This window comes from Hyperolius riggenbachi, chromosome 9 (genome assembly GCF_040937935.1).
Source record: "Hyperolius riggenbachi isolate aHypRig1 chromosome 9, aHypRig1.pri, whole genome shotgun sequence".
NCBI lineage: Eukaryota > Metazoa > Chordata > Amphibia > Anura > Hyperoliidae > Hyperolius > Hyperolius riggenbachi.
This window is the reverse complement of record NC_090654.1, coordinates 255,123,355-255,137,753: the sequence shown is the minus strand read 5'-3', so window position 1 is coordinate 255,137,753 and position 14,399 is coordinate 255,123,355. Positions and strand designations below refer to the sequence as shown.

Genomic DNA, 14,399 nt, shown 5'->3' with positions numbered 1-14,399 from the left:
ACCTATACAGCGTCAATGTACCATATCTGCGTATGCATGCATAACAAACCAAAAAAATATAAAACCGCTATAAGAACCAAATATGAACATATGCTACCTGAATCTATAAATGAGAAGTGTACTAAACCTGACCTGTGACCTAGAAGGAGAATATTTATGTTCAGAATTCTTGCTAATAAAGTATTAAGGTGTCACACTGATCTGTCCCAGGGTCTGCTGTTCCTGGAGCACAGTGCAGACCGCTGTCTTCTTCCTCCTTTGTCAAAGCACAAGCCTCCTACACTCCTTTGTGCACGCAGCAGGGGGTCGGAGCTTCAGAACTGGGCAGAAGGCCAGGGTTATCTAAAACCTAGTCAAACAGAGCTCAGCAATGTTTTGTCATTTCAAACAGTCACAGCGTGTTGCAACACTGTTGTGTTCTGTCAGTCTAGTCAGCATTTGCCAGTTTGTCGGTCAGTTCTGTCAGTTGTCAGACCGCCGGTCAGTCCTGTCAGTTGTCAGACCGCCAGTCAGTCCTGTCAGTTGTCAGACCGCCAGTCAGTCCTGTCAGTTGTCAGACCGCCAGTGAGTGCTGTCAGTTGTCAGACCGCCAGTGAGTGCTGTCAGTTGTCAGACCGCCAGTGAGTGCTGTCAGTTGTCAGACCGCCAGTGAGTGCTGTCAGTTGTCAGACCGCCAGTGAGTGCTGTCAGTTGTCAGACCGCCAGTGAGTGCTGTCAGTTGTCAGACCGCCAGTGAGTGCTGTCAGTTGTCAGACCGCCAGTCAGTGCTGTCAGTTGTCAGACCGCCAGTGAGTGCTGTCAGTTGTCAGACCGCCAGTCAGTGCTGTCAGTTGTCAGACCGCCAGTCAGTGCTGTCAGTTGTCAGACCGCCAGTCAGTGCTGTCAGTTGTCAGACCGCCAGTCAGTGCTGTCAGTTGTCAGACCGCCAGTCAGTGCTGTCAGTTGTCAGACCGCCAGTCAGTGCTGTCCGTTTTCCATCCTACCCTCCAGACCCTGTTGCTAGTGTTTCCTGTCAGCTTCCTCCTACCTTTTCTCCCCTTACTGTGTGGTTCGCCCTTCTGTTCTTCCTGTTCTCAAAGTAGTAAAAGCAGTGTAGCTAGGTAGGAACTCCAACAGCAGTGCAAAGAGCTGTGGAAGGAAGGAACATACCACTGTTCCTGGTACATCCTTGTAGGGAGAGAAATGTTTGAAAAATGGCAGTTGCTTTTGTTGGTCCCCACCAGTGAATGAGCTGTTCGGGATCTCCGTCGCTAACTACACAAGATGAGATGCCCACTGATTAAGTTATGTGATGGTTCTACTTAGTTTTTTTTTTGAATTACCTTTTTTAAAATACTTCTACCCCATACTGTATATACTCGAGTATAAGTCTAGAAATGTAGGTCTGATTCACTTCATAAAAGTATAGGGGTCAACTTATACACGAGTCACATGCAACACTGAGCACACTGAGTGATGTGTGTACTAATCGTGACATTCTCATTTGCAGCAATGTACCCTGTGGTAAGTGATACTTTGAGGAAAGGAAATGCCAAGAAAACCCAGGTGTGAAAGTCCTGCCAACAACAATTAACAAGTAAAGGGGCGGGGGGAAATACTGGGCTGCATAAAAGGGAGTGAATAATTGCAGCACTTGGGGGCTTGGAGGAGGTATTGGCTGCACTTAAAGAACAGTTAATGGCTGCAATACTGTATGCAGTGCAGTCATTAACCCCTCTTGAGCCCCAAGTGCAGCCAGTAACTTTTCTGGGTAGACTTATACCTGAGTCAGTAATTCCAGCTGAAGAGGGATGAATATTGGAGTCGACTTATACACAAGATCGACTTGTATTCGAGTATATACGGTACTTGTTTTAGAAATCTTGTGACAAACTTAGATTTGTGGTGTCGGCCAGTGCAGTTTAGTGAGAGGCTGATAAGCAGCTAACTGTAATGTCTGTCTGGAGGTCAGCTGGGTATAGAGTCTCCTGTGTGTAAAAGCTGCATGACATGTTAGAGTTGCCTTTGTTACATCTTCTGTTCTTTCTGTTTAGGTACAGGAAGTGGCTCTCTCTCACACGCCATCATACGGACAGTGGCACCCACAGGCCACCTGTACACTGTGGAGTTCCATCAGCAGAGGGCCGAGAAAGCCATGGAGGAGTTCCGGCAGCACAAAGTGGACCATCTGGTCACGGTGAAGAACCAGGATGTGTGTAAGAACGGCTTTGGCGTGTCTCATGTGGCAGATGCCGTGTTTCTGGATATCCCGTCACCATGGGAGGCCATTGGTCATGCCAAGGATGCTCTGAAGATTGAAGGTAGGATGAATAAACATGAGTGGAGGATGTATGAAGAAGTTGCTCATGTCCAACAGACAGGGCAGGATTTACCATAAGGCTCTGTAGGCACATGCCTAAAGGCACCTGGTGAAAATGCAGTTCCTCCCTCCTTCCATATGCAGAGTCCGAAGGAAAGCATAAATGAGTTTACTCTCGGCATTCATCTGACGAAATCTCCCTTCAGTCAGGGGCACCACTTGCTACTTAACACTGAGGTTACCTTTGGCTACCTAATCCTAAGGGACACACGTAGCTTGCCTATGCCGAGAAAGGAAAGTAAGGGAGGAGTGACAGCTGGGACAGCCAGCACCCTTGCGGTGCGATTCTGCAGGAATTTGTGGGTTCATGGAGAGTGATATCTAGAGTGCCAGGACATCTGTGCCTATAAGCTGCAGTGATGTAAATCTGGGCCTGCCAACAGGTGTTTGCATTATAGGGCAATTGATTCTGAAAAAACACAGTAAATTATCAAGTTCCTAATACCATTGATAAAAAGTTTGTTTGTACCTAAACTCTATTCTCAAAGGTATAGGGCTCTCTTCCACTTTGATCTTGGCTGGGATCACCAGGCAGAAGGGATCAGAGGGCTGCAGCAGTCACCTGACCTGAAGTGAGTGGGATTTGGAAGCTGCCATATTTATTTCCTTTTAAACACTATCAGTCGCCTGGCCTCCTGCTGATCTCATGCATCAGTGGTGTCTGAATCACCCACCTGAAACAAGCATGTGGCAAATGCAGTCCAACTTAAGTCAAACCTATGATCTGCATGCTTGTTCAGGGTCTATGGCTAAAAGTATGAGAGGCAGAGGATCAGCAGAACAGCCAGGCAATTAGTATTGTTTAAAAGGAAATAAATCAGCCTCCATATCCCTCTCACTTCAATTGTCCTTTAAGCAATCTGATAAAGGAGTTAAAGGACATCTGAAGTGAGAAGAATATGGAGGCTGCCATATTTATTTCCTTTCAAATAATGCCAATTGCCTTGCTGTGCTGCTGATCTCTTTGGCTGCAGTAGAGTCTTAAAGCCAGTGGTTACCTATTTAAAAATAAAAAAGTCAGATACTCACCTAAGGAGAGGAACGGCTCGGTCCTAATGAGCCTTCCCTCTCCTCTCCCGGTGCCCTTGGTGTTGCGCTGGCTCCCCCGTTCGCGTCCGCCGCCGCAGGGACTTCGCCCTCTATGAGTGCGTCATAGAGGGCACTCGCGCATGCGTAGTATGGAGCAGCCCGTCTTCGGGAGCCCGAGTGCTCCCGAAGGCTTCCGAAAGCTCCCTTCGGCATGCGGAAGTGGCAGTATTTGACCGAACTGGTCGAATACTGTCACGGGGGATCCTGCGCGGGACCGGGCACCGGGAGAGGAGGGGGAAGGCTCATTAGGACCGAATGTCAGAAACACCTGATCTGCTGCATGCTTGTTCAGGGTCTATAACTAAAAGTATTAGAAGCAGAGGATCAGCAGGATAGCCAGGCAACTAGTATTTCTTAAAAGTAGATAAATATGGCAGCCTCCATATCCCTCTCGCTTCAGTTTTCCTTTAAAATAGGGCTTTGTGGGAGGGGTGTCAGCTGCCACTATACTGGGGATTCCCAGAACGGCAGAGCAGGGAATCCCACTGCCCTGGTTACTGTGATTCACAAGATATATGTACAGTGTAGATCACATGATACTGAGTGACTCCTTGTATATAAATGGATCAAAGTTTCCTTTGTGGTTTGTTGCAGTGAACATCACCTGGATATTTTTCAGAAACAAGCATACATCTTTGGTTTTATTTTTGTTTTAAAAAAGTGATTTTATCTTAGTGTGAGTAATGCCCATGGCACTGCTGTGGAGTCGAGGAGTGGGAGCCATTTTGGGTACCTGGAGTTGGTGGTTTCATAAACTGAGGAGTTGGAGTTGCATGATTTTTGTACCGACTCCACTGCCCTGGCCCATGGCTGGTCTAGCAATAAGGCACAGTGACATTTATACCACACCTCGCCTCATTTTTTTCTGTTCTGGACACCAATGAAGCCAGAAAGAGATGCAGCATTTGGATTTCTGGGCAGTTCCTCTAAAGTGTAGCTTTGCTGGAGAAGTTTATGCGATTCAGTGATTTTCGCAAACATTACTTCACCCCTTCCAATCCATTTTCCTGATCATCCACATCCCTCCCAGCACTTAAAGGGGCACTACAGCGAAAAACTGTAAAATGTAAAATATGTGCAAACATATACAAATAAGAAGTATGTTTTTTCCAGAGTAAAATGAGCCATAAATTCCTTTTCTCCCATGTTGCTGTCACTTACAGTAGGCAGTAGAAATCTGACAGAAGTGACAGGTTTTGGACTAGTCCATCTCTTCATAGGGGACTCTCAGCAAGGCTTTTATTCTTTATAAAGATATTCCCGAAAAAGGATTTAAACAATGATGCTGGCCAGCTTCCCTGCTCCCTACACAGTTTTTTGGCAGTTGGACAGAGCAACTGCCATTCACTAAGTGCTTTTGAAAAGAAATACATCCCTGAGAATTCCCTATATAGAGATGGACTAGTCCACAACCTGTCACTTCTGTCAGATTTCTACTACCTACTGTAAGTGACAGCAACATAGGAGAAAAGTCGATTTATGGCTCATTTTACTCTGGGGAAAATGTACTTATTTGTATATGTTGGGGGCCGCACGGTGGCGTAGTGGTTAGCTCTCTCGCCTTGCAGCGCTGGGTCCCTGGTTCAAATCCCAGCCAGGGCACTATCTGCAAAGAGTTTGTATGTTCTCTCCGTGTCTGCATGGGTTTCCCCCGGGCACTCCGGTTTCCTCCCACATTCCCAAAAAAACATACGGATAAGTTAATTGGCTCCCCTAAAATTGGCCCTAGACTACAGTACTTACACTACATAATATAGACATATGGTAATAGTAGGGATTAGATTGTGAGCTCCTTTGAGGGACAGTTAGTGACAAGATATATATATATATATATATATATATATATATATATATATATATATATATATATATATATATATATATATATATATATATATATATATATATATATATATATATATATATATATATATATATATATATATATATATATATATACTGTACAGCGCTGCGTAATATGTCGGCGCTATATAAATACTAAATAATAATAATAAAATAATAATAATATGTTCGCACATATTTTAAATTTCGCAGTTTTTCGCTGTAGTGCCCCTTTAAGTTTCTCCAGTGTGCTGTGAACTTATATCGGCATCATAGAGAAATTAAATTGATTATTCCATTTTACAAGGTGGGGGAAGGTGCCCCAGTGTGAGTGTAAACTACCAATTTGGGAGGTAATAAGGAACAGTCTTGAAATGAAGGTTAAAGAGTAATTGACTGGACACCAAAAACAAATAATGCGTTTCTCTAGTTTCTCCCGCTTCTTCGGGTTAATAACTCCGTGTCTTTATTCTCAGTAGTACGGGTAAGAAAAGCGCCTTTAATCCATTTGGATGAATAGTTTTTATAATTCTTTTTCAGGTACCATATAGGAACGTTCGATTTTTCTGAAAATCAGAGAAAAACAATAGAATTTGAAGCAAAGTTTTTTTTTTTTTTTTTTTTTTTTTTTTTTTTTTATTATCGAATAGTATTTTCTTACACAACCTACCATACACTATACGAATTCACAAACAAATTGCCCAGATTTTTCCAACATGTCTGATCAGATGTTTATTGAAAAATTCAGTCATTGTGTTTTTGTTTTTCCACAATCGAAAAAAAGAGTATTTCTGATTTTCTCTATTTGGTCGTTTTGGTCAAACGTGAAAATTGAATGTTTTTTAATTGTACCGTGTATGGGCACCATTAGTCCGACACTTTAATCTGAAGGGGCTGACACTGACGGATTTTATCTGGCAACAGGGCTATCTAGTGGTAGCTGGTTTCCCTATATTGGTATGTGTCCAACATCGGTCCTATGAAGGAAAATTCCAATAAAGTACATAGTCGGACGTAGGGTTGGAGAGATTGAAGCTTGGCTTTCCTTGCATCGTGTCGCCATGGCAGCTCCAGGTGTACTGGAAGGGAACTGAATTGGATGCGGCTGCACGGGAGCTGTGAACAGGTATTACATCTACCTAACTGCAAATAGTTGCCATGGCTGCATAATTCAGCAGGCCTAGAAAATGATAGCTTACTGTAAGCTGCGCTGGAGAGGAAATGTCAGGAACATTAAATGGTTACTATTACTTTGTATTTATATCGCATTGACATCTTCCACAGCGATTTACCCAGTGCAAAGTTATGTTATTAAATGTCCCTGAGAGGAGCTCACAGTATAGTCCCCACCATAGTCATTGCCTCAGACTCTCTCTTCACACTACATGGGAAAAAAGACTTTTTATTTTTATTTATTTATTTATTTTTGTCTTGTTTTGCATATCAGAGTACATGGCAAAAATGGATCTATCGACGGATTCTATCCATTAATAAAAAAGGAACCCAGCCTAGTTTTAACCACTTCTGATCATGGCGATGCATATCTATGCCCCTGAAAACTTCACTTGTGAATCAGGAGCCTAGATATTAGTCTCTGCTTTTTTTACCGTCGCCGTGCACAATCGTGGGAACCATCCCGCTTGCCTCCATCCCGCTGGCCCGTGATCAGTGAATAGGAACATGTGTTCCCAAAGCCAATCAAAGTGTCTGCAACAAATGATTACAGGCATCAGCAAGGGTTCTCTGATTTAGTCTAGTGCCCCTCCCCCCAATAGTATTCCCTGGTCATCTAGTGATCCACCCGGCCCCAAATATTTACCCCTAACGACACGTCTGACTCACACTGTACAGATAACATCCAGAAGCAACACGGAAACTGATAGAGTAGTAGCGGATTCTACACAGACCTGTGTGTGGCCAACTGTTATCAGAAGCAGCCCATTCAAGGTTAAGCTAATCCAAAGTAATACGAATCTTTAAGCTGTGAGCTTCGCTCTGCGTTTTCACGAATCCCAGAGACATAATCTGTTTTTTTTTTTCTTTATAAGTGCCATTTCCAGCAATGCTGAAATCTACTTTCCTCTCCACCAGCAGAATCCATTAAGGGAATACATTAGATTACAATGAGTCATCCAAGTCCCAATACAGATTAATTTCAGGCACTTACAGCTTTAAATAAAACACTGCGGGGCCTGAAAACTGTAAAGCAGGGAAAACCAAATTACTGCTGTAAGGAGGGGGAATACCGAGGCTCGGTTCCCACTATACTGCAAAACGCACCTTTTTTGTGTCCGTTTTGCTACAATGGAGAAACTGAAAGTCGACAGGACACTTGTCAGTCCACAAATAACCCATCGGATTTGTTGCATTAAATGGAACGCAAATTTGCAACCTGCAAGATTTCTCCTGGACAGAGGATGCATTTCCCATAGAAGCGTATGGTGGAAGCATATCTGCTCCAGTCTCAAACCGGACCACAATGCATCATCGGAGCGGACACTACACTGTCCACAATGTCCCACGTATGTTTGCATGTCATATTTTGGTATATTTTGAATAGAGATTAGGGTCATTAGGGTCCCTTCTGCGAAGATGACCTCCAGTGCGGTGGAAGGGTCTAGTACAAAATTGTCTGCATGCAAACTGTTTTGGAAGCTAGCATCCATCTGGATGTACATTGTACAATGTACACATCCACTGGTGTAAATTGGTAGCACCTATTTCAGATGAAATGGGTGTAGTTGTGGCATTATGAGGCTCTGTACACCTATGCTGATAGTCACTCATTCAAATGCAGCCTGGTTTAATAAGCGCTGCTATTCTTCTCTACTGACAACACTGTCCACTCCTTCTGGCCTTTGGAGATCCAGCTTACGTTACCTAGCATAAAGCCACTTAGAGCAGGAAAGGGATTCTGGGAGTGTTCTCATTCATTATTAGCCAATGTGGTCATTTTCACATTCCAAAAATTCTCATTAAAAAAAAAAAAGTCCTTTTTAGTTTTTCTATTCACATTTTGCAAAAATGTTCTACTCTGGTAATTTTTTTTTCTCTTTTTTTTCTTTTGCTTCGAAAATTTTTTTTACAAAGCGTCTTGGATTACCAGAAGGGCAAAAGCAAAGCCTCACATGGTGGAAGGAAACTGTTAGACATCACATCTATACTATGACAGATGGACAATGGTGCTCTTGGAACACCCTCATGTTCTGGGGTGGATATCCAGTAGTTGACGGGTGGTTGTGTTCTGTTTGGCTATGTTGGTGTCTTTTCAGTATTCTTATCTATTCAGGCTATTGTTAAAAGTAATGGCACCAATACTGAATGTTTTAAGGCAGTTTTACACTTATTTTATTTGTTGCGGTGGGGATGCTCCAGCCACTTTGCACCGCAACGCAAAAAGAGTAAAGTAAGTCACTGGGATTCCCATTGGTCCACGCATGTGCTATTTGAAGCACCGTGCGCCTGTCGATCATATTCCTGCGTCACCCATTCACTCCAATGACGTCCACCGCCGCGGAAATCATAAGATAGTGGACTGTAGATTTTGCGTTGGCTCGGCAGTGGTTCGGAAGCTTCTGGCGCGACGTAAATCGCGGCCGCATCAATTTCAATCAAAAATAGTGACAACTAAAAGGCGTAGGGCGGCGGTTTATATATCATTGGAAAGAGGAGAAAGAGTGCTTTAACCTCCCTGGCTGTATATTAAAAACCGCCAGGGGGCAGCGCTGCCGTTTTTTTTGGTTTTTTTTTTTAAATCATGTAGCGAGCCTAGGGCTCGCTACATGATAGCCGCTGCTCAGCGGCATCCCCCCAGCCCCTCCGATCGCCTCCGACGATAGGCGATCAGGAAATCCCGTCATGGACGTCGTGACATCTAAGGGAGTCCCGATCCACCCCTTAGCGCTGCCTGGCGCTGATAGGCCAGGCAGCGCAGTGGTCTAAGGGGGGGAAGGGGTCTGCGGATAGCGGCGGGGCGGCGGCGATCGGTGTGCTGACGCAGCTAGCAAAGTGCTAGCTGCGTTCAGCAAAAAAAAATTACGCGAATCGCCCCGACAGGGCCTGAGAGAACCTCCTGCGCGGCTTACCCCGAACTACGTTCGGTGTTACCGCCAGGAAGGTTAAAATGATATGCATCTTTCCGTAGTTTCTGCACTGCTCGGAGTCCCTTTAAGGATCACTTTAACTTCTTCTTCAAGCATGAAGCTGCACGTTAAGCCGTGCAGACCTTGTTCATGCCGAAATACAGGATATTATAATCTCCATGCCAGGGATGAATGATGGCTGGATGGGGGTTTGATTACATTACCCAGCATATGCTGCTTCTCTTTACCGGGTTAACCTTTTCACCCAAAATATAGGTAAAAGGCTGCGCATCCCTGACCCAATACTGTACAATTGAATGGTTAATCGCTGTGGCGCACACCGCCCCCCCTGGACTAAAATGTACGCCCGCATCCAAACAATGCAATACTGGTCTATGGAGAAATTTTAGCTTCCATCATAGTTTTGCATGCAAAAATATAGATATACTGGACATCTGCACCAACGTTGAGGTAAATCTCCAGAGCAGATGTCCTAACACTAAACTGACCTAAGTTAAAAGCAAATGTCTTTACCCTGGCAGCTGCTATGCTAAAATGTGTAACTTACATTCAATACAGACAGCAGGAAACAAAGCAAGCGCTCACCAATATGGGCCGCATCTGAATGACTCACCACCTCATATGCACCGCTTAAATAGCTCAAATACACACTCAGCAATCAGACAGATGCAAAACATATGCAAAACTAAACTAAATACTTACCATGCAAAACAGGATAGCACAATGGGTGCTGCTAGCCTGGTAGTTACAGAACTGTGGATACAAAATATAGGTAAAAGGCTGCGCATCCCTGACCCAATACTGTACAATTGAATGGTTAATCGCTGTGGCGCACACCGCCCCCCCTGGACTAAAATGTACGCCCGCATCCAAACAATGCAATACTGGTCTATGGAGAAATTTTAGCTTCCATCATAGTTTTGCATGCAAAAATATAGATATACTGGACATCTGCACCAACGTTGAGGTAAATCTCCAGAGCAGATGTCCTAACCTTTTCACCCGCTGAACCGTAACAGAGGCGCACAGACCCTCTGGGAATTATTCCTACTACTTCAGGCTTATTCAGGCTTTATATGGTGGTTAAAGGGAAGGTTCAAGCAAAAAAAAAAAAATGAGTTTTACTTACCTGGGGCTTCTACCAGCCCCATGTAGCCATCCTGTGCCCTTGTAGTCACTCACTGCTGCTCCAGTCCCCCGCTGGCAGCTTTCTGACCTCGGAGGTCAGGGCCACATTGCATACATTTTTACGCATTCCAGCTAGTGCAGGAACAAAAATTTACGCGTTGCACCACTAACGCGTAAAAATGTATGCGTTAATGTTCCTGCACTAGCGGGAATGTGTAAAAATGTACGCAATTCGGCCCTGACCTCCGAGGTCAGAAAGCTCCCAGCGGGGGACTGGAGCAGCAGTGAGTGACTACGAGGGCACAGGATGGCTGCATGGGGCTGGTAGAAGCCCCAGGTAAGTGAAACTCATTTTTTTTTTTTTTGCTTGGACCTTCCCTTTAACAATTAAAGTACACCTGTCATGAGAGAGATGCGACCCTGGCCACTGCTCACTACCTTCTGAGGGAAAAGGCTGTAATGTGGTTCTTTTGTCAGCAAGGTCTAAATGACCTCTCTGGAATGAGTATGCAGATCAGGTGTTCTAATACTCCCGGTCTACTGTACATATAGTTCTCTATACAAGATTTTGGGACGGGGTTTTTTTTGTTTGTTTTTTGCTACAGTAACAAGCTTATCTTGAATGAAAAAAAAAAAACAGAAACTTCCCATTTCAGATAAGGACACTATATCCAGAAGGTAATTTAATTCCGAAGAAGGTGCTTCAGGTGCACAGCGCCTGACTTGGGCCCCGCTTTAGCAGTAGTGCTATAGTGTGCTCCCTGCGCATGCATAATTTGGGGTTCCGGTGATGGCCAGACCCCAAATTACTTCTCCCTCTGAGTTGCTATGACTCGGAGGGGAAATAGTATTTTGCCTGGAATTTGAGCGGCAGCAGGGTGAGCCATCATTTGGCTCACCCTCGCCCAACTCACCTGCGCATGCAAGCCTAGTTTGCGCCTTCATCATGTCAAGGCTGGACTATTGCAATGCACACTATGCAGGCTTTCCAAATAAAGGCCTACACCACCTGCAACTAGTATAGAATGCTATCGCAAGACTGTTAACAAGCCAACCCCGGCATTGACACGTAACACTGATCCTCTGCTTACTCCACTGGCTACCCATAAATGCATTCAAATCCCTACACGACACTAGGCCCTGGAGATCTGAAGTGTTTGTTGCAACTGTGTCACACCTCCCACAACCTCAGATCACAATGATCCAATAACTTGACCACCCCCCAGAGTCCAACTAAAAACCTTTTGGAGCCAGAACTTTCTGTCATGCTGCCCCTACCCTGTGGAATTCCCTGCCAAACTTAATCAAGACAGCTCCAACCCTGGACATGTTTAAATGAAAACTGAAAAACCACCTGTTTAGTCTATTTATCAAATAACCTTTCCCTCCTGTACACATCACTATGTACTGATCTGAGACAAGCTTATGTTGTTTGGGTCCTACTGGAGATAATCGATTTGAAAATGTTTCGTGATTGTTTATGACCTAACCATGAAAAATGGAGTTTCTCTATACTGTTTGCTCGGTACAGCCAGCACATCCTTATCTTCATTAGTGCTGTGGCAAAGTCGACAATGTTGTAGCAATTTGTTGCTATGTGTGTCGTGGTGACAGATTGCCACAGCATTCTTAATTCATTTAAATGTAGGTTATTAGCTGTCCACCTCGCTAGCCGTTCTCCACTGAATCACTAACAAGTGCGAATCCGCAGCGGTCTGTGATGGCGACATTGCTTTCAGCAATGCTCCGTTCTGTTATTTCCTGAGAGCAATCCGTAGCCTTGAATCATTGCTACAGCAGCAACTCTAGCAAGCTACAGATCACTAGTTGCTGAGACTTTAGCCCGCTACTAACCTGTACAACAATTCAGTAAACTGAAGTCCACTTCATTATTTTTCTCTTTTTTTTTTTTTTGATAGTAAGCTTTTAAGGAAAGGACTCACTCCCCTATTGTTTCTTGCTGCTGACATATGTTTGGTTAGACAACTGTTGATGATCATTCATTCACATTTATGTGGTTTGTTACTTTGATTATGTTTTACATAGCATTTTAGTAGGGAGGCTTTTCAGCCCCTTACACACTCCTAGGAGTTCTGAAAAGGTTTCAGTATGAGCTTACCGGGTAATAATATAACTATTTTTTGTTATGCACCCATGTTTGTACATACCATGTAAAAAGATAGGGTACTTCCGTATTAGCCCATCGACCTAAAAGCTAATTGGCTGATTTGACAGCTGGTCAGCCACCAGTCAGGTCTGGATTTGTACTTTTTACCGCCCAAGGCCACTGTCACCAGTCGCCCCTCCAGTATAGTTAGCCAGATGACCCCTCCCCCTTCCCTCCAGTATAGGTAACCTGATAACTCTCCCCCCCCCCCCCCCAGTATAGGTAGTCATATGACCCCTCCCCCTCTTTCCTCTAGTGTAAGTAGCCTAATGACCTCCCTCAGTATAGGTAGCCAGATGACTCCTCCCCCTTTCCCTCCAGTATAGGTAGCCAGATGACTCCCTTAATCCCACCTTTTCCCATCCCCCTTTCAGTATAGGTAGCCAGCTCACCTTCACACTGCAGCAGCCATCAGTGTCACTTATTTCTCCACTCGTCTCTAGTGGAGAAGCTTCCTCTTCCTTCCCATCTCCAATGCACTTGGAACAAAAAGGAAAACCGAGAGCCCAATATAGTGCAATAAGTCTAACAATTGTTGGCGAAATAATTAACAGATGTGGATATACTCACAAACACGGGTTACCACATAGGCAACCACTTGAAATGCAGGTGGGGAGCATTAGAACCTGACCCCACTCAGGTTTAAGAAGTCGCTCTCTGTAGATAGAAAGAAGGGGACAGTCCCCTCCACCCAAGGTGGACTATATACTGTGCAAATTTGGACAGAGACGCCAGGCAGGTTAAAATGATCTAAAAACAACTAAAAAGGAGGAGTACAGGTGGACTTGCCTCTAATACGCATGTCACTATTGGACCTTTTTGAGCTTGCACTCCTTGCCTGATGAAGCGGGTTATACCTGCGAAACACGTTGCGGAGTGCCAAAATAAATTATCTGTGATTTGAATAATCTCAATTGTCCATCATTTCAGGAGGTAAGTCCACCTGTACTCCTTTTTGTTTTTAGATCATTTTAACCTTCCTGGCGCCTCTGTCCAAATTTTCCCATCTCCAATGCTTTGGTGCCCTTGCTTCTGTGGTGCCCTAGGCCATGGCCTAGGATGGCCTTGGCCTAAATCCGGCCCTGCCTCCAATAACTCCGCTCCTGACACATATCTGAATACACCATCTGTTGTGGTGTCGTCAAGCTCTCAAGAAGCTCCAAAACCCCAGACCACTCCCTAGTTGTCTCCAATCATCCTATGCCATGGGCTCCATACTCCTATCGAGTTGTACTCATTTGTCTTCAGGAATGCTTGCTAACTGTTCCTACACCATGTTCCCCGAAACCTTTGAGAAACTGTAACCAAGGATTAAACTTCATCCCAATCAATAGCTGATGCCCCCTTTCCCATGAGCGGGGGCGTAGCAATAGGGGTTGCAGAGGTAGCGACCGCATCGGGGCCCTTAGGCCAGAGGGGCCCCATGGGGCCCTTCCTAAACCAAAGTATTAGCTGTTCATTGGTCCTGTGGTGGTAATAATCACTTCTATAGATACTTTGAATGGTAGTAATTATTAACACACTGTTCCCCATCCCCTTCTTGCACCTCTAATACTGTAGATGATCTTGGCAGGTGTATCAAGTGTTACGTATAGAGTGCTTGGGGGGGCCCAATGTAAAACTCGCACCGGGGCCCCGAGCTCCATAGCTACGCCACTGACCATGAGAATAGATAATCGGGGGTGGGGAAGGGGTCTGTGTGGCTGATATT

General features: G+C 44.6%; 1 protein-coding gene across 1 annotated transcript in view; it reads left to right on the top strand.

The window, feature by feature from the left end:
• Window positions 1-14,399, top strand: part of TRMT61A (tRNA methyltransferase 61A) — an 82,375-nt gene that overhangs the window by 27,729 nt on the left and 40,247 nt on the right. Inside the window, exon 3 of the mRNA XM_068254345.1 lies at window positions 2,034-2,300. Coding sequence (XP_068110446.1) covers window positions 2,034-2,300 — 267 coding nt within the window. The remainder of the gene's footprint in view (window positions 1-2,033; window positions 2,301-14,399) is intronic.